Below are 21,440 nucleotides of genomic sequence, written 5' to 3' on the forward strand. Positions count from 1 at the left end.
CTGTGAGTGTACAGCACCACAGCATCCAGCAGTGCAGGTTGGTCCAGATTTTCTTCAGCTCAGCTGTGCACTTGGAAAGTTTTGCTTCCCAAGAGTAAGAAAAAATAGCAACCCTTCCACAGTTTTTTCCCCACTTCTTATGGAGGCTTGCTGAAAAGCAGTTGCAGTCCTTCAAACTCAGGGTCCTGTGCAGCGGTGACAACCCTTCTTGGCCCCTGCTGCAAGCAGACTCGGATGAGGTGCCTGCACTTTCCCTAGATAAAAAAACAAGCCCTTTGGAGAAAAGTAGTTCTCTCCAGTTGGAAACCATGCTCTCAGCTTCTTTCTGGCTGCCCAAAGCTGCTGGTGGGTGTAGAATTAAGGCCACTGCTTGCTCTCCTAACTGATTTTCTGTGGTTCAGTGTCCCTGTATAGCCGCTCTCTGTAGCCCAGATAACAGAGAAAGTCCCTTGTTCTCAGTATTGCTTGCAAATGTACAGCCAAATGTAAACAAAACTCAGCCTTTTGGGTCCTACCATTTTTTGAAGCCTGTAACTCTAGGGAAATGGGAGTAGAATAGATCTTACCTTAAATGCCAGTATGAAAAAATGATTTTTTAGTAAAGGAAGAAATAAGAGCTACCTAACAATAAAATGATATAAATGTAAATACTGTAAAAAAATGTGTGCTCTGTTGTATCTTACGCAGTTTTGCACAAAGGGGTCTTTGTCCCATGTTGATTTCTTTGTTGCTGACTTTGGGGAGATTGCATCCTAATTTTTAGGTCATCTGGACAAGAAACAGCCAAAAAAGCATGAGGCTGAATCAGTCTCTCATTGGCTTTTTCAGAAGACCACCAAAGGCCAGACTCCAACCCAAACTTAAGGATGTTGCACTTTTGCGCTGCTCCTATCACATAGAATTAGCCTCCTTCCTGGAGGTGCACTCACACAGGGCTTGTGAGATCAGCATGGGATTTTTATAATAGCTTATCACACAATACATGGGTTCCAGCTTGTGATTAAGCTTTTTTCATTAGTGCTTCAGACCAACACAGTTTTTCCACACACCTATACAGCCAGCATTCATGGAATATTTCTGCAAAGGTCACTACACAGCAAAGGAGAAAAAAGCAACTAATATTTTCAGAATAAAAGGGGATGGTAAAATATATGAGAGTCTTGCATTTTGAAGTCAACAGTAAAGTATGTTAAACTAGCACAGCCAAGGTAGTTATAAAATAAAAGACCTCCAGGCTTTCTTCAGAGCCTTACTGAAGATTTTTCATGTACCTACTCTTCCAGCAATAACACTGTCAGAGGTGGTCACATCTCTAAATTATGAATTTATATTCCCAATTTACAAACACACACCATACAAGGACATAACACATAAAACACACATTAAAACATTTTCATTTAAATTCTTTCTGTGATTATGACTCTGCCAGACAGCAAAGAAGCCTAGGCAGTTTTAGCTTGTTAGAACCTGCACACTGGATGAGACCAGTGGTCCCCCTAGCCCAGCCTTCTCTAACAGTGGAGAGGCTATTTAGGGATAGCAGGTCAGCCTTCTCCTTTGTATGGTCCCATCCCCTCATATTCTCCAAGCACCTATACTCACCAGATTAGGGATGGTAGAGGGGGCCATCCCTGGTTGCTCGCTGTAGTATCTATTTAGGGACCTGCTGACCAGGAGCTGGTCAAGCTTTTTTGACCCTGCTGATCACGTTTGCCTACAGTCTGCTCTTACAGCCCATTCCAAAGATTGCCTCCCTGCTACGTGAAGCAGAACTTTATTTCACCTAGTTTAAACCAGCCTCCACCTAGTTTTGTGTGCTCTCAGTTCTCATACTGGGGCGTTTGGTGAAGAGGAGATCAGCACGCACCTTATCCCCTTCCTTGAGATCCACGACTCCTGAACACACCCCTTTCAGCCTCCTCTTCCAGGTGGAGAGTCACAGCCTCTTCAGTCTCTTCTCCTAAGGCTCCAACCTTTACAGCAGTGCATGGAACAAGCTACAGCCTTGTTTCCAAGGGGAATCCATTCCACAGAAGCGTAACAAAGCACAGCTGGTATTTTCAGTAAGACTGCATGATAAGATTACTGTGTATGAAAGTGTAATATCACTGAAGAGCTCTGCCAACAGTGCTTTTCTCAGGAGCTATGCTAAAGACCTGGCCATGGTCGTTACATGGTGACCAGATGACCATTACATGGTCATCTCCACCCTGTGTTTCTTCCAAAGCTGTGACCTGAGCAGCTCTGTTGGCTTCACTGGCAGAGATAACCACCACATGCTCAGCAGTATAACGCCTAACCTGCAAACATAACCGAGGAGATTGTGGCCTCAGACTAGCCACTGTAGCCTGGATTAAGCATTATTAAAAATGGTGACTTGCAGCCCAAAGCAAGGTTGGAAAGCTGTCCTCATCCCAAGATGAAGCACATATATTTCTGTTCACTGTGCAGGAATGAATGGAAGTAAGCTCAAGCACTGCCTCCGGACAGCCAACAGCTGACCAGGGCCTTTATTCATCTCCTTCCCACACCCTCTAATTCAGTACTCTCAAAAAGAGCAGGTGGCTTGGCCTGTTCGTGGATTGGTACGGCTCCACACTCATGTCCCAACCGCTGGTACTACACTGTAGCCTAGCAAACACCCCAGGTTAGAAGTGCAACAGGCCCTCTTCCTTAAATAGTCCTACCAAATGTAATTCTTTGGCAACAAAACAGGATGAGGGGCCCCCCTCCCAGCTCAGCTGCTGGTTCCCAACCCTGTGCCATCTTCTTCATGTGATAAACTGGCTGAAAGGACATTCGCTCCCTGTGTCTCTCCTAGGGTATTTTTCAGCCAGCTCCATCCCCTGAGCCAGCATGCTCAGAGATGGAGGGAAGCCCATGTGAAGGGATGCAGTTCAAACAGCATTGCTGTTACTGTGCCAGAGAAGCAGTTTCCCTGATTGGACTAGTCTCGGACTCATAAACATGGACACCTCTTTGCACAGAAACCACAGGGATGTAGTAGGGACAAGGTCTGAAAACTGAAGAGAGCCTTCTCCTCCCCGGCTGCAAGTCATCTGTCTCTTATAGTGATTTAGGAAGTTGTAAGATTCTGCAAATTGTTTAAGAGGTTAAGCCAGTAACAAACTCTGCTTCCCCACTTACCTTGCTCTCTCTGCCTTTCACAGCTGCACAACTTCCCTTCCTGCCATGTCACTGTCACATTATGCTGCACTCCCAGGGATGTACTTTCTCACGAAGAGAAGAAAACATCCTTCCTCATGCAACCCAAAGGGTTTAATCATACTTCAGCTCTTGGTGAGAATAGGTCATGCTTGTCAAAATCCTGTTCAAAGAGACAGCAAAAGTAACACAAAACTTTCACTGCTTAAAGGACATGTAATTGCTACTTTTCTAAATCACAGTTCTTAAGGAAGGCAGGGAGAGCAGGCTTAAATATGCAGGAGGAAAGTTTTTCATTCACAGCTAAAGAGCTTGCGTGTGCTGCCCCTATGTACCTTTCACAACAATCCCTCTCCACCAAATAGCTGGTTGCTAGGGTTAGGTGCTGCTCTCAGCACTTGGGAATGAGAAAGAAAAAGAGTCAAATGCTTCTAGCAAGACAGTTAAAGCCCTGCAGGATTCCCTTTGGGACTCTTGTAAAGAATTCTAAGCTCAACTTCACAAGCCTTCTGAAGCAAACAAGTTCAGGCAAAATACGTGAGAAATACGTGAGGAGGCCATACTGCCAGAGCCCAGTGAAAATCTGGAGAAAAATGAGAGCTATCCTTCAGTAAAACAGGCTGAACTATCCAATAATAATAATGAAAGAGCAGGCAGTATTCAGCACCAGATGGACAAAGAAATTTGAAAGAAAGCCTGGGACAGTAACAAACCATAATATGCCTATACTGTTCAATTTACCATTCATTATTGTACAACACAGGAAGATTTCTGGCATGGGAAAAAAAGTGGGCAAGTCTGTGTATATCTAAAAGCAGCAGTATAGCGTTATCTCCAACTTTGATTTCATACAAAACTCAACAGGTTGCTGCATAATAATCCAAAACGTTTCCTGAGAGCAAGATGAAAGGGGAGGGGAAGTAGCTGGCAGGGCACTAAGCTTTATGCAGAGAGAGAGCTTAAAAATATGGGGAAAAAAGTCTGTGAGAATTTTAAGTTCATCTAGTTTATTCTACATTTCTCTTCCTATCTCATGGAAACTATTTTTCACGCCGAATTCTGTACTTGAATTTCTGTTGGTGTTAAATGAACCATACTCTGATACCAGTAAAAGCTACTGGGAGGTGTTCACTAATTAGTTATTGATGCTGGCTAAAGAAAGATGTTTGCTTCATGCCTCAGAGAATATATGACATGTTTATCAATACATTTTGATTCACAAACCTTGTTTACTACTGCATACCTGCCCATTAAAAACAGCAAATATTTGGGAAGTTTGAGACCTCTGCTGACCAAGGACAGGTTTGTAGCTGTGGTGATGTAAATAAAAGTGTGCTCCTGAGCATCTTGGATGGAAATTTTCAGATTGGTGCAAGGGAAATGAGAATGATTTACCTTTATGCTGAAGACCTTTGCTTTATTAAATGGATAGAAGTCCATAAGGTTAGTTTGTTGGGCTGCACAACACATTCCTTTCCTGAGACCTTGATTTTGATATTGGTGAAATTACTGTAGTGGATTTTGACAAGTAGGAGCTTGTAAATAAGATTGCCTGAGTGAGTGAGCCATATTTAAGGAATTATGTTTTGGAATTTCTTTAAGAATGACACATTCTGCAGCTCTTGATCATCTTGCTCTGGCACCAAGGAGACTGTCAGTATGCCCTTACTAACTAAGGTTTTGCTTTGTAAAAAGAGTTTTAATAATGTAAATGATAGAATAATGTTAACCTTATCTCTCCGTCTCTGCTTAAAGGAGCCTGGAGCTTTTTATAAAAGTTTGAGCATGACTGGTTAGAGCTGAATCTGGTGACATTAATACATAGTTAAGCCTTACCTGTTCTCAGTCTGAGTGTCAACAACTCCTAATAGGATTTCTTACTCCAAAAGCTCCGGACATCCTCTGAGCCGAAAACTACTAGTCAAAATTTTTAGTCATCAGCAAGTTAATAAATAAGTGTGGCACAATAACCTGAAACAGCTACCAAGGCAGAGTAGCTGTGCTATGGTTTCAGATCACTGTTTCAGCATCTTTCCATAATGTATTCGGAGAGCAACAATTACAATGGATTATGGATATTACAGATGTTGCATCTCAGGAATTTCACAAATAAAATGCCCTCTTTAAAAAATGAAAAGCCAACTCTTAAGCTGTCTACCTGACAAACTTAAATTTCTACATGAAAGTTAGTTTCCTGTTTTTTCTCTCCTACATATATAGCTCATTCTTTCTGACTCCTTACAGCACAGTAAAGAAACTGTACCTTTGGACACAACTCTCCTGCTTCTTTCAGATAACACCAAAGACAGCTGTTCAGTACCTTGGCTGGTCAATGCATTTGTGCAGGGATAACTAGTCTAGCTAACAGTTTGCTAAGATGCAAGATAAAAAGTATTTTCAACACTCATTCTAGCTGTGTAAAGACAAAAAGAAAAAACAAAGCTGGGGTGTTGCACCTAAAAAAATCAGGTCTTCTTGCTCATAACAACTTTTTCCTGCAAATGCTCCTGCAGCTATGATGAGAGTTTCTCTTTGATGATGTTACTATTATTTTAATAACATCCATAATAATAATCTCCTATAAAGGTAGGTTCTACAAGAACAAAATTGTTACTAAGTACAGCCTTTTATGATTAGCTTTTGATAAGAATCAGTAATTCTTTTAAAGCTAGCATAAATAGTAGGTGATGACTTTCAGAAAGATGCCTTTTAAATGGCCTGTGTTGGTAGTTATTGGCAGACAGTACTGAAGCAAGCAAGGACACTCCCACCAGCTGTGCTGTGGGAGAAACAGCATTTCACACTAGCACAACTATTTCTTCATTCATTATGCACTCACAGCCAGAGGAACAGAACCTGGAATCTCAAGTGGTAATATAGGAGCACAGTAAGGAATATGCATGAGAGATCAGCAGCGGTGGACAGGCAGTTAGTGACGGTGAAGTCACTTGTCATGCCTGTTCTATTCAACAGTTTGCAGGGGTCACAGTTTTAATCACTTAACACAAAGTAGCAATGGTGGTAAAAATGACCAAGTAAGTGAGAGTATCGGTAGTAGTAGTAATTCAACATTTAAGGTATTTACCAAGGAGGAACCTAAAGAGAGGCATTATTGTTTTGATTTGTTACTATTAAATGAGGTTGAATTATAAGTAACAGATGTTTGTGGACAGCTAGTAACATTAAGGTACTCTGCTGGAATCCATCTAGATAAGCCCAAGCCAGTTAAACCCAAGCTGACACGCAGTGGTCATATGCAGAGACAATTAGTAGAGGACAGAACACATTCTAATTTCTGCACAAGTTTTTCAGTATGCGACTTTGCCATGGTCTTTCCAAGACTATTTTCTCTGGCAGGAACAGTGAGATTTTAAAACTGATGAATAATATAAGCAAACACAAGTCCTTAGCTAAGCATGCATCCCATAAAATTACACTGATGTAATATTCACGCACAGCTTCCACCAACTGATAAATTAGTTCAGAATCTTCCCCTTTCATAGTAAGCTCCAGTCCCACTACTTCCACAAACTTATTTTTCATACATTTTTGAGAAAAACTAAGAGATAGCAATATAGCATTTAAATTATTGTGACTGGTCATATAATTTATTAAACAAGTAATCAAATCACCCTTCATTCTTTAATATTGATAACTTCAGATACATTGTGCAGCAAACCTGGAAGGTCACCAATTTGCATTCAGATATTGTCGAAAATAATCCTGCCTTTTCCTAGCCACTTATTCTTGCTTCCCTGCCAGCACAAGCATCTGTGCAGTCACATAGTTAACTCACCCAAGAAACTGATCCAGCTGAAAAACTATCATTTCCATAAATGGCTGGAGACAACTTCCAGCATCCTATGACTTCCTCAGAGATCACTTGGCCAGCCTTTGTTTGACAAGGGAGATCCAGGCAAAGCATCCCTGCAGGCTGCAGCAGGAGAGACAATCCCCACAGGTAGGTCAGCCAGCAGTAGGACATGTAAAATGGTATGAATGAATCCTCTTTCATTTCATCTCTATAGCAGAGATGTAGCCAGAAGAGACCTCAGTGCACAGAAGTAGTGGCTTCATGATACAGTAAATCTGGGTGCCTGAACCTGATCAAAACTACCATGGTAAAGTGCCAAACTGAGGCCAGCTCACTCTGTTGGTTCAAATTAGCTCACAAAATGCTAATGGGATAATACAGTCCTTCAAGTTTTTCTGCTGGCTCAAATACAACCCCATCCTCAGGGCGATTAGATATTACACATCCTCCTGAAATCAGCAAAACCTCAGGGTAAGGCAGGGCAAGGCCAGGAGGCCTGCATGAGCAGTACTACACATTTTGCCTAACTTGGGAAAAATGCAAACGTATACCCACATTTCAACAGGATTATTTTGTATTGTCAAGTAATATACAGAATGCAATTAGTGAACTCACAGCCATTACTTGTTTAGTCAATCCACTGTACACTATCAGCAAATGAACCAGGATAACATGAGCAAGTAAATCAAATCAGACACATCAGCACAAAATGTAGCATTTATTTTCAGATGTGTTTCATAATACTAATGTACTAACAACTTGACATGGGATCTTACTGTAGTGTTCAGAAACTTAAGTTTCAAACAAAAATTGCAGTGATAATTTTTTGACAACTACCAAGCTTGGAGATGAAAAACTTCCTATTTCACAGTACAAGATAGCTAGAGTGGAGATACCATTCAGAGATATTGCTTCATAGTGGAAGACTAAGAGAGCAAAATGCCAGACACAAATGCCTGGATTTGCAGGATGCCTCTCCAGAAGTTTATGAATAAGGAAAATTACAATTGCTACCTCCAAAGATGTTCCAGGTTTAGTTTTTCCTTTAAAAAAAAAAAAAAAAGAAAGAAAAAAGCAGCCCTTCCTTACAAGTTGACATTTCCCAACACCATTAAAATTTTATTATAAAAACAGATCCAAAAGTGCAGTTAAATATGTTGAATTCATCTGCTCATGTTAATTCTTAATTATTCTAGTCTCCCTACTCACATATCTGCTTTATTCCTTTGCATGATGGGATTTCAGGGATTTCAGATGCGCTATAGAAAACAGATACAAAATGGAAACAAAACTATTTTTTAAAGAAAACATTAGAAAGGCAAGAAAGATTTAAAAAAAGACAATCTTACTAATAAGGCAATGCACTAACAAGAAGATACTGAAGTATGAAATACTGCATTTTACTGATGTTTCAGTGAGATCATTTAGTATAGCTCAATGCTGTTAGTCCCTGATATCAAAGTGATTTGAAACAAAATGTGGCATCTCCTAATCTTTTTATAAATGTAGTACATCTTTCTAATGCTTTAAAAATCAAGAAGCAGAAATATGACCATTAGATAAATTCTATAATGACATTTTAACATTTTAAAGGAATTAATCAGGTCATTCACTGTAGTTCCATGTTCCATTTACCTTGGATGCGCAAGCTGCAAATGACGCACTGACAGACACTAGATATTTTTTCAACATGGAGAGGTGTAATTAGAGATGAAGATGCATTTCTTTATTAGCCATTTACTGTTTCACATAAAGCCAAATGTAGGAGGAGTTCCATGTTTCCTTTGGTCTGACAATGAATGTTTTTTGTGCTTCAACAGTTTTGATAGTTCATCCCGCTAAATTACTGACAGGACTGTGGATTAAGATTTTATTTTCAGTTCATGCAAATGTAAATCCAAGATGTTGAAGATGGCTAACTATCAGATAGCACAAGTCCTCAAAACTGGTGAACAACATCACACAGGATACATTTGCTATACAGATAAAGAGGAGAAAGTTTCCAAAGAAGCATTTGCTGTGTGATTTAGACACAGGAAATGTTGATTATCTGTCTCTCCTGAGTAGAACAGACATGCTGAAATCCTGACCCATCTCTTATATAGTAGAGTAAGATTTATCAGTAGAAGTGCTCCCAAATGTTATTTAGAAACCCAACATGCCAAAAGCTAGTAAAGTTCATGTGCACCTTTAACAAACAAACAAACAAACAAACAAACAAACAAAAAGACTGCAAACAGTATTAGTTACAGTCGTATCAAAGAAGAGGAAATTAAAAACAAGATTTATGTGATTCACTTGAAGAATAATGATCACAAATTACTTCACAAGGTGTACAGTACTATTTTTTTAAATTAAATTTATACTAGTCTTCTATGTGGAAAAATACTGTTATGACACTACTTTAAACTGAAGGCCTGGATATGATAACTACATTATACAGCAACATAAATAAATATGGCAAATGAGGATCATTCCTTACTGCTTTGCTCTGAGAAAAAATCCATAGTTGGAAAGGAAAGTAAGTATATGGAGAAGGAAATTAAAGCCTGAAGATAAGAATATCAGAAAAGGATAGTATGCTGATGCAATAACATGGATCAGCATCTGGAAACAGCAAGACACTATCTTACACAGTAGAAAAAGCCATCACAAATTCTCTCTCTCATTCAGACTAACAAAGCAGGCAAAGACAAGCTCTTTTCAGACTTCTGTGTACATGGAATTTTAACATATGAAATACAAGTTGATTAAAATACTGCTAAGAATAGCACAAACAAGAAACAGTACTTCACTTATCACTTAATACAAGTTTCTACAGAAAAAAATTGTTGAAACACCCAGATCTTGCTGTATTCGAAGTATATCTACATCTGGCAGACCAAAAGTTACTGTCTTGCATTTAATTTAAGCACCTTCATTACATAGTGTTCTTTACTACAAAACAGCCAAACATACATTCAAAACTCTAAAACTATTTTTATAATTAACATGTTTTAAAGCATTTTATGGCAGACAGGTGCATCCAAAGTTGTTTTTCTTTTAAAGATATGCAATTTGCATTTTTTCATACACAAAGAGCTCTTTGAATTATTTTTCATATACAATTCATCAACTTATTTTACAAGTCATTTATTTAAATGCTTTCACTTTTACAAAATACCTTAAAAAAAAAGAGGAAATTTGCACTTAAGTTTCTCATTCTTGAAATGTACTACTTAAACATAATCAGGAGACAACTACGTTCTCACTCAACCCCCACCCCTCTGCTCTGCAAAGGAACTACCTAGTTTTAGGGATTATATCCCTGTGAGCCCAAGGCCTGCATGTACGTAATAATAACAATGCTTAACATAGAAACACTGCCACCTTCCGAGGATCTCAAAGCACTTCACTAACAGTTGTCTAAGCCTCACAACACCCCTGTGAGGTAGGTATGGTATTATCCCCAATTTACAGAACCTTTCATGTGTGTGGCACAATCACACTTAAACATTCACTGATCTACCAGGGCAGCTTCTTAACCTGCAGCCTTGAACAAAATAGTGTTAGTGTTCCTGAAATACTTCAGAGACTTAAAAGTTTGTACTGGCATTCTCATTCAGGCTAGGGGGTGGAAAAGATTAAAGCAAAGTGCTAGGTAGATTACTGCTCTGCCACCTCAGGCAGGTTGTTTTGGAATGTTTATACAGATGGCTGGACTGGCTGAACCGTTTGCCACACTTTAAACAGGCATAAGGCTTTTCTCCTGTGTGTACACGGATGTGTTTCTTACAGTCTGTTAATGTCAAAAAAGTCTTACAGCAGATCTTACATGCATATTTGCGAGCACCTTCTACAACCAAGACATTGTGCTCAGATAAGGCCTTCTTACATTTTGAGAGGACATCTGCAGATGCCCTTGTCAACTGTGGAGGACCAGGTTGCGAAGGATGCCCGTTTTCAAAAGAAGTGGTCCCATTCATTATCAGCTGGGAACTGGACGAGTTATCTTGCAGCTGGGAGCTCCTGACAGAGGTCACAACAGGCATTTTGGGGGCTATGCGACGGTAGCCAGGAAAGCTACTAGCTCCACCTCTTACAGAGCCCATCATTGCCCTTGACAGAGAATGCAGGCCCAAGCCCGACCTTGGAAAATCCATACCAAACTGTTCTGCAGCCCGGTATCCAGAAGTCTGTACACAGGGAAGACCCATTACATCCTGCATTGGTCTAACAAAGTGGGAGTCCGCAGGCTCACTGAATGGATTCTCTACATGAGAGACTGTCACAGATGAATGACCACTTGCAGGCCCAGATTCTGGACTCATTAGGTAAGAGGCATCACTGTCCATTCTGCAGTCACTTGTTGTATTTGGAATGTTGTCATCATTATTTTGACTAGCACCAAAGCTGCCACCTCTGCTTTTATTCAGAAAATTGGAGATACTGAAAGTGGACTTGTGTTCCAGGTTATTTGACACTTCCATAATATGGATGTCTCCCACCCTATCAGTACTGGACTGAGGATCTGAAAAGCTACGATCACTGCTTTCAGGACTCAGCTCTATCTTCTCTGCACTCACTACTCCTTCCACTTCAACAGACTCACTGCCTTCTGCTTGGGAAGTGACATCACTCACTTCATCTTGAGGCTCTGGGGAACTCAAGGGCTCAGATTTAACCACCACCCTCATATGTTCTTTTTCATTCAGACTGACCTCTGGATTCTCACATGGGAAGTTGTTCTTCTCAGAAGTAGTGTCCTGGTCAAAGCTGGTTTCCACCTGTGTTGCCTGGGATGCCATGGACATCTGTGAAATGTTTGCTCCACTGTTGTCAGACTGGCTGGGCACTTGAGCATCTTCCTGAGCACTGAAAGACTGATCAAACATAATAGTATTATCCTCCTGATTATCTGTAACAGCATCAGCCTTAGAATTGTCCACAATCTTCAGTGAGTCTGGCGAAAAGAAATCTTCCCGCGAATGAACTACTGACTGCCCACTCTCTGGAGTAACATCTGAAACGGACTCCTCTATGGTAGGTCTGATTCGCTGTCTGGCCCGATCTTCAGAAGACTGTTTACGCTTGTGGAGACGCCGGATAGGAAAAGTAGTGCGCTGCTCTATATTACTTCTCATTGATGAGCTCATAGTATTTGGTTGTTCCTCTGTGCTCTGAGTGGAATTTAACGCAGAGCTCACGATGCTTAATCCAAGCTGCTGAAGCATGAAAGATCTTTGCATGCGCGCATTTTGCTCTTGAACTCTATCACTAGGTGGAGACATCGGCAGTGTCCTGGTAGTAAGGTAGTGTTTACACGCTTTAACAACAGAGTTCAAATGTAAGTGAGAAGCAGCCAGCAAGACATCCATAACATTGCTTTCTCCAAGCATTAATGTGGAAGTGTACATCATGTCAATCAGGGCAGCAAAAGCTTCTGCTGTCACCACTTCACTGTCCAGCTGAATCATGTTCATAGTTTGATCTCCTTCTGCAACAGTAAAGAGAGCTCGGAAATGTGTGCTACATGCTGCCAGAACTGAACGATGGGCTTTGAAATGCCTGTTTCCCACAACAATCACACAGTCACAAAGTTGGCCATGAAGCCTCTGGTAGTTCAGCTGCTGAAAGATTTGCTCAAAGTGTCCTGGAAAATCCATGATCCTACAAAACAAAACAAAAGAAATAATACTAAAAATGGCAGGAGTTCCAACTAGACCACAGTGAGGCCAAGTTTAAAAATGAGACAATGGCTAAAAAACAGATGAACAATACCTGAACTTAATTTACCACTACCATAATGGTATTAAATCAAGGCTGGCAAGGAGCACAATGCTGCAAAGAGCACAAGGAAAAAAAATATTTTGTCATAGTGTTAACCTGATACAGCAGCTAACACAGCATCAAACGTCAGACAGTTCTACTATGAACTGAATAATGCAAGCCATGTGGCTCACATAAATCCTTGTCCAAACTAAAACACTCTTTAATTAAACTTCTAATCTTGATTTAAAATTTTCTATTTGTGAAGAATCTACTACAACCTATGATAAATTGTTCAGATCATTACATAATCTCACATTGAAAAGTTTGAACTTTAATTCTAGTCCCCTGTAACCCAACTTCACCTTCAGCAACTTTTTGCCAATTTTTCTCTGCTACAATGCACAGCCTTCTCTTAAATATCTGCCTCTTTAAAAAAAATATAAAACTGTTAATGGAAAAGAAGCAAGGAACTTCTGCATTGGAATGAGTGGTCAATAGCTATCAAAAACTTCCACCTTTAGCTATCACAAATGCAATACAATTTTCATCTCCACTATAATTTATGAGCCAGAATGTGCTGAACATCCTTTCTTTCTCCCACAAAGTAAATAAAATGGTGGTGAGATAGAAAAGTCATAAAAGATGGCAAATTAACCTGATATTGTAAAGACCAAAATTGTTATGTCACATGGGAACCCAGCTCCAATCTGATGACGCTGTCAGGGAGTGTTTAGCTAAGGGAAGTACAGCAAGCTGCTATTCCCAAACCAAGATGCAGCTAGCATTCATCTGCCTCCTACTCCTCTAAGATACATGACATACACACTGAAGGTCTTAGCTAGAGAAAGGTTTCACCATACACTCCACTGGACTAAGAACCTTGCCCCTCTCCAAAGTGTACAGGCTAGCAAAAAACAGTAGTTGTAAGTAAACATAAGAAAGGCTAAAACTTCTGCTGGCAAAAATCAGAGGCAGTTGAGAAACATTTGCCTCCAACTGTAATTGGTTCTGCTGTATTTTAAAAAGGGTAAGAAACTGCACCTTATGCCTTCCAGCACTGGTGAGTAGCCAGGTCTACCAGGGCATTAAAAATCCCCTAATTTGGCAGCACTAAGGCTATGGCATCAGCCTGAAGTAAGCACTGTAATGAGATTTAATTAAGTATTCTGTTACAGTCCCCCTTATTTCTACAGATGAAGACATGTAATAAAACATTAGAGTTTGAAAGGTGACTTCTTGAAGAAACGGAAATACAGAAATACCACAAGATGTTTATTTGATGGTAAAAACAAGACATGTTCAGACAACAAGTTACATTAAACAAGACATACTCCAGAATTACAGCTTTTATTTATGCACTTTTTCTCTGAGAGAATTATAGCACATGTGAAAGTGAGGAAATCCTTCCTAGTGTAAAAAAGAAGGTGGGAGGAACAAAAAAGGAGATCCTGAACCTCACTGATCTCAGACAGCTGGACAAAAGGAGCACTAAGCAACTGTGAAAAGAACCTCTAGTCCCAATAGGAAGTACTCTAAACATGGTAGAGGTTAGGGCTATTCTGAGAGCATGCACACAGCTGTCTCTCTTTGCAGGAACTCCGCTTCTGCACATGTCTTGTTAAACTAATGATCTCCTTTGTTCCTCTGACCACTATGCATGTATTTCCTCCTCTGTGAGGAAAACTCCCCTCCAGCCAGACTTGTTCTGGAAAGCTGAGAAGGGACTACCAAGCAATTCTTCTTTTGCTTGCCTCTGAGGTGGCCAGGTAATCTGCCAGAGCTAATGCCCTGTCCTTGGCTTTGCAGGACTAAAACACAGGATCTAGGGGGAACACAGAGAGGGGAGGAAGAAATAGGGAGGACTAACAGTTGCCACTGCAACAAAGCTAGCAACGGTAGCAATTCATTTATAAGTTTAAAGACAGTAAGAAAACATGTGTACACAAGGTATTAATTTGACTTCACTTACATAAGTACACATTCATAAAAGCTAAGGCCTAGCTCAATTAACTGCATAAAACTTTGAAAAACACAAAAGGTACAGATAAATAAACTATTACATGGATGTTCAGGGATAAAGCATCCTAATTTAATTTACGTCTCTCTGAAACATTACAGTTAAGATCTTTTACATGAGCATTTGAAAACTGTAAAGCTAGATTTCAGTTGTATACACTATATACTATTCACAAAGAACATTCAGTGAGATAGCCATTATTTCAAGTTACTAAAACATGCAATGCATCTAAGTTGGTACAGAACGTTTCTGAATAGCTTATTTCTGGATACTCACATTCAGTCCGTTTTTCCCTTTCTGCTATAGTGATGCCTCGCCTTTCAGCAACAGTTGGCCATAAAGACTCTCCTGAAGTACTTGTGGGCCATACATCCCAAACATGCTCCTATGAAATGACTCGGGCTCCAGCATATGACTGAAACACATACATCCCCTCACTGGATGCTAGATGAATTCTTCTGCTGAGTCAGATCCAGTCGGTGGGCCACAAGTTAAGACATCTGCGCTATAAACAGTAGATATTCAGTTCAGTGGCCTTTTGGAGAGCACCAGGAAAGGGAACAGCTTAGTATTAAAACTAAATAAATGACTACAAATGAAAAGAAAGCATACATGTTGTTTGGCTACAAGTATTCTACTATAAATATAAATGGTCAGAGCCAGGGAAATTTTAAAGGCAAGAAATGAAAGCGTACCTATGAAATCTGGAATGGAAAACAACTGTTCTATCTCTCTATGGACTAGGCCTATGAAATCAAACTAGTGGGTCAGAACCAAAGGAAATGTTTCTTTATGTAACATAGAGTTAAACTACAGAACTCCTTACCACAGGCAAATTTATATTAATTCAAAAGCTATTATATAAATTTGTCAATGAAAAACTCATTGAGGGCTATTAAATATTCAAGCTTCACCTCTGCCTTGGGAAGTCACTAAACCAGAAGCCAGTGGAGGCTTAGTTCTACATACGTTTACTCCTGCGACTTTCAGTTTTACAGCTTGCTTTGATACTATTGAAAGAGATTTCACAAAGAATTATTAATATTTTTAATTTAATATTAATTTATTAAAAATGATTCAGCAAGCACTTCCTCCCACACATCTTGATTATACTCTTAAAAGATAATTAACTTTTGAATAGAAGGTGTGATCAGTAAACGTATGAATTGTTAACTTGCCTCTTCACCCGCGTCATGTGGTGAAATATCCCTACTATATGTAGATGAAGTCTTGAATGTTTAAACTAAGCCTTCAATATTAAGAAAGCTGCAGGTTTAAATATATGTAATTGTGAAGAACAAATACAAGCGTTCCAAAATCCTCAGAGAAAAAAAAAGCTTACAATTCCACCGCCTGTTTATTTGTCTCCCTTCAGTTATTAACCTCCAAGTCAATTCTAACCAAATTTAACACAGAGGACAAAAGATATTGAATTCCTAAGTTTTTATTGGAGTTGGTGTCCAGTCATAGAAGAAGCCAAATGTGTAAGATCTATTTCTCACAGGGTCATAACTCAATTCCTTATTCAAGAGAGGACAGAGAAGACAAAAAAGCAGCCAAGTGGTCAGTTTTTAGCAATGTGCACAAACAAGCCTCTCATGTTGCCATCTGCCCAACCAGACAGGTAGGGAACATAACAGACAACTGGTAACACTAATCACACTGGGGGAGAAGGGACATTATGGATTTGTCCACAGGAATTCAGATTTTATTGGCATTGGTATTCATGAAATAGTATTGTCAGTACAAATCAGGCAAGAAGCAGTAATAACTTCTTGTTTTCTTTCTATTAAAAATATTAGAAATACTATGTAGATGTACAGTCCACCCTTTCCATCCAATCTTTCAGGTCTAAAACTTAAGCTGCAGCAAGATGGGACAAAAGCAGATATTTAACAAGCACACTTGCACTGAAACCACTGCGGAATCAAAACCTTTTCTTTCACTCAAAAAAAAGACTGCTTAGCATAACTCACTTAAAATCTTGTGAAAAATAACTCTGAATAAAGATCTATTTAACGTCATTACTGTATGCAGTATTAAAGGACACAGTTCAGACTGAAGGCTGTAATTGTGACTCACAGTCAAGATATTAGTTCGAACAGAAAGCAAACATAAGTTCCCCCAGAAAAAGCTTTAAAGAAGCTTGCAAAGTAATTTATTTCATGTTCCAAAAAACAAAAAGATGAGTATCCACTGCCTCAAGTATATCATTCAGTGGAATGACAGAAAAAGGAATTCTATGCAAGTGAAGAATAATTTATTATTTGCATCTCAAACCCCATTCCCAACCATGTATATTTAAGTGTATTTGATATTCAAGGTGCCAAGCCTGTAGGGAACCTTGGCAAATAGCTATTGCTTGAAAGTGTGCCAGTATTATGTTAAATAACTGTTTGCCTACTACTTAAATTACATTTCACAAAACATTGTAATGTACTTGTACTGTGCTTAACTGTCATGCCAGAAATAATGCAGTTGATAAAAAGCTCCCTTGAAGCCTAAAATACACACTTAAATGTAGACAGTAGTCAGTGATAAAAGCATTACTAAAAAAAAGAAAAAAGGAAGAAGAAGAAAAAAAAAGCCTTTCCAAAGTCCGTTTGATTTTTAACAAGCCAGCAGGAGGGTGAGACAGAGGATGCAGAAAGAAATGGAAGTCTCAACTCTGACATTTACAGCAAGTGGTATCCCTTCAAAACCTGCAGTTATATGTATTCTCTGTTGTAAGGGTTTTTTCAGACTGAACCTGAAGTGAAACATTAGTTAATGCTAGTTAAAATCATTTCTGGATTTTCCCCTCCCCCAACTAAAAACCTAAAGCATGAGAGGAAACTCCAGTGTTACATTGCTTGTACATGTTGGCTACACTTCTATGAGTGCCAGACAAGAAAGGCATTTTTTTTTTATGCCTGACAAGATACAGAAAAGCATCACTAACTAGTGACTTCACTGACTGACAGTTGCATTTACAGTATTACATTTGAGGTGTTTGCTTAGCCAGGCTTTATGTATAGTTCAGCTACTCACAACTCATACATCCTCCTTGCTATCAGGGAGGATCAGTTACAACTTGTCTAAGAATTAGCGGGGATGAACCACTCTGCAAAAGCTGCTGATCACTGCACCAACCCTCCAGAGAAGAATAAGAGATTACATATGGCCTAGTATTTTGTCATCATCTGAAGGTACTGCAAATACTGCAACCTTTGGAAAGACCAACTCATTAGTAAACAGTAACAGCAGTCTGCCAGTGGCAAAGAGCATCTTTAAAAGGGGCAATACCAACTTTCCTCAAAGAAATTAGATTTTCTTAGATGCTCTTGGTTATCTGAAGCAACTGACTCCACCTGTGATGGCAAGATGCATGCCCATCCACCCATGTTCCTTGTGTTTTGGCTCACCTAATCTCAGTCCTATGATGCATCTCTCAGACTCTAAATCCTGCAGCAGAGTAACATATTTGAAAGCAAAGACACACGCTAAGAGACTGAAGCATCATACTCCTGCATTTTGATATGCCATCCCAGCTTAAGATACCCAGGAGGTTGTTTCTGTCTATTACTGTGTAAGACACAGTAATACAACAGAACTCTGTTTGGGTATTATCACTATTTGATGTATTTATAAAGGGAAAAGCAGGGCAGACTGCTGCACAGAACTGGCAACAAAGCCAGTTAATGGCATGGAAGCATAAACAGCTACCAGTGAGAATCAATCTGAACTTATGGTTACCATGTCAACAGCTCAGAAAGCCTTTTGGTTCATGATATTGTGTCAGTCCCTGTTACTGGCCATCTCTCCCTCAAAAGCATGCCCAAAATTGAAAAGAAAATTCAGTTGCCAGCTTTTCCTGTCTAGGAATTATCCCTACTTCATCAACCAAACCACAAATACCATGCAGAGCCAAAGGGCTGCACGCAAGTATCCAAAAGGAAAGAGCAGCCATACACAACTCTGCTTGATGCCCGATTGCTCAATACGCATTAAATTCTAAATCTAGGTCTTCAAAAATCACTGTACTGGAAGTTCAAGAATTTTAACAATTTCTGTCCAATCGCCCTCCTTGGTGATTCTGAAGGTGTCTTTCCTAAGCTTTTAAATAACCACTTGGATGAAACTAGGGTTAATTTAACTCTGTATTGAAGAAATCTACTTTTGCCAGAAAATAGTTTAGATCAGAGTAACAAACATTAGTAAAGCAATCTCCACAAAGGCTGCATTAGCTTTATACACGTTTAATTTCAGCAAATAACTATCCACATAAATGATTCAACAGATCAGTGTTGTACTCCAAATGAGAACTCTCAGGATTATTTGCTTCTGATCTCCCCAAGCTCATTCTGAAAACTTAACAGTGTGATGACATACTGCGGATAAGAGAAAATGCCCATGTTAAATAACCTCTACACACATATACAATTCTGTATATTTTAGCATATACTAGTGAAAAGTTAAACAAAAAAATCACTGTTTAAAAGTCATACAAGAATGTAACTATTTAAGTTATGTAAATGTATGACAAATTAACTAAATTCTTTCTGAATAGTCTATAAAGGACGGGAAGAAATCAAGTAGGTTTATCAGTGCAAAAATGGTACATTCATTGCCTGTTCTCACACAGAGATCAGTCTAAGTCTACCTTTGCTTTATAATGTATCAGCTTACAGCAAAGTACAACAGCAGCAGCATGGTTATCAGCTTGACCCTAGCAGAAACTAATTCGTGTGAACATGAGAAAAAGTGGCATCTAGCCATACCAACCCAATGGAGATAATACATACAGTAATAAAAAACAACCAGTTTGCACAAAACATTTGTACAGCAGCAGTACGTGTAACATTTCTGCACTTGTGTGCTATCCTCCACAACATCAAGCTGTTATGAATAATCCGACAATTACACCAAGCACCACAAAGTAAAACCTGCTTCTTGACCTGCCAAATAAAGATATTTTTCTTTTAAAATTCCAAAACATTAAAGTACATACAGAGAAGAAAGACTAAATGCTTCTGCACTCTTTCCTGAGCGTTCTGAGAGGCACTGGACTGAAGGATCAAGGCATTGTACTGAAGGATCAGCTGGAACATCCAAGTTTCGAGTCTATCACTTAAGACTCAAGGTTGCTTCTACACTTCATCCTTGCATCATTAGCAGCTAAAAATACATCCATATATTTAAGATTATATCTTATACAATTATCACCATGCACAAAAAAAGTCAGAAGTTCCTTTTCAAACACAGTATCTCATACTTAGGGATGTGTTTTTGTCTATGACGAAAATATGCTCAGAATCAAATAAATTTCAAGAATCTTTAAGCAGTGGTGAAATATCTGTTTCTTTTCAGTAAATTCTGTTAACTGGAAAACAGCGTGCCTGAATACTCCACTTCTTGACTTTGCATTTGCAAGATATGACTGGTATCTTGAAAGTGACATGTTTGTATAAGCCCACAAAAACCTTGAAGTCAACAAAAAGAAAACCATGAAGATAAGCACAGTACCAGAACTGTAAATAAAGCCTTCACTGACCCACTGGAATTACGTGTTGCCTTTCAGTTACTTCTCAGCACAAACAAGTCACGTTCTTGGGTGCCCAACAAAGCGTTTATAGGCAGCTCTCGCCAGTTCAGCGGCCTCGGCTGACCAGGGGACCTCTGCATGGCCAGCCTCTAACTCACGCCACGCTGCAGGCACCGCGACGCCTCGCCCTGCAGCATCCCCTTATTTATTTTTTTCGATGCGTTTATTGCTACCTCGGCAGGCTCACAAAACCACGCGGGAGCTGTGAAGCTCCGGCAGCTTTTGGACGTGAGCACAGACATGGAAAAGCGCGATGGTTTCTTCCCTCCCCCGCCCCCCGCGCAAACCGGGCCCTGAAGACAAACCTCGGAGCCGCCAGCATCCTCCCGCGCCCCCGACTCGCTGGACGGTGCAGGCGGTCCCCGCTGCACCGGAGCGAGAGGGGACAAAGCCGGGACGGCTGCGACCCCCCCGGGAGGGGCCGGGCGCCCGGCGCAGCCCCCTGCCCTCCCCTCCGCCGGCGCCCAGGACCGGGCATGCGCAGTGGCCGCCGCCGCCCCCCACCGACACAACGCACCACGTCACCCGTCGCCGCCGCGCCGTGCGCCCGCTGCCGTCGGCTGGGCCCACCGCCCCCCTCCACACCCCCGCGCTCACGTGCGCTCCCCTCCCTACCCACCACTCTTCGTCGCCGGGCGGGAAGGGCCGGAGCGGAGGGGGGGTCCGCGGAGAGCGGGAGGAGCCGGGAGCGCCCGTTGTTCGCGGCCCTGCTCGCCCCGTCTCCTCCCCCCGCCAGCTTCTGCTCTCCAGCGGCCGCTCCGGCAGCCGGAAGTGACACCATGAAACCACTGCCCACTCAGCAGGAAAGGGGCGAGGCACGGAGAGGAAAGAGCTCGCATTCAGCGGGAGACGAGCCTGCCAGCCAACCGCAGGGCCGCTAACCTCCCGCTCGCCAATCAGCGACCTCATTACTGAAAAGCATCGGGTCCCACGAGACTTGCTAATAAGCTGGTCACTGATTGGGCATCTTCTGCTTTCGTCAAGCGCTCGGCGGGAACGATCCGCGCCCCCTCCCGGCTCAGCCGGTGGCTGCAGCCCACAGCCAGGCCCGACCCGGCCGGAGCCCCCGAGCAGAGGGCTGGCCCGCGGCGGGGCTGAGGCGGCGATGC

At 40.8% G+C, this 21,440-nt stretch overlaps 1 protein-coding gene across 9 annotated transcripts; it reads right to left on the reverse strand.

The window, feature by feature from the left end:
* Window positions 1–7,678: 7,678 nt before the first annotated feature.
* On the reverse strand, window positions 7,679–21,365 carry ZBTB5 (zinc finger and BTB domain containing 5). 9 transcript variants are annotated; one of them, XM_064501722.1, is made up of 4 exons: window positions 20,951–21,082; window positions 19,738–19,904; window positions 15,024–15,252; window positions 7,679–12,628 (listed from the first exon to the last, which is right to left on the reverse strand). In XM_064501722.1, coding segments are annotated over exons 3-4 (2,028 nt in total). In that variant the 5' UTR covers window positions 15,026–15,252; window positions 19,738–19,904; window positions 20,951–21,082; the 3' UTR covers window positions 7,679–10,602. The 9 variants fall into 9 exon arrangements, 8 of the variants coding, with proteins under 8 accessions (XP_064357792.1, XP_064357793.1, XP_025955108.2 ...); XM_064501723.1 differs by lacking the exon at window positions 20,951–21,082 and adding an exon at window positions 20,637–20,843; XM_026099323.2 differs by lacking the exon at window positions 19,738–19,904 and having other exon boundaries at window positions 20,951–21,087.
* Between the last annotated feature and the right edge of the window lie 75 nt (window positions 21,366–21,440).

Source organism: Dromaius novaehollandiae, chromosome Z (genome assembly GCF_036370855.1).
Source record: "Dromaius novaehollandiae isolate bDroNov1 chromosome Z, bDroNov1.hap1, whole genome shotgun sequence".
NCBI lineage: Eukaryota > Metazoa > Chordata > Aves > Casuariiformes > Dromaiidae > Dromaius > Dromaius novaehollandiae.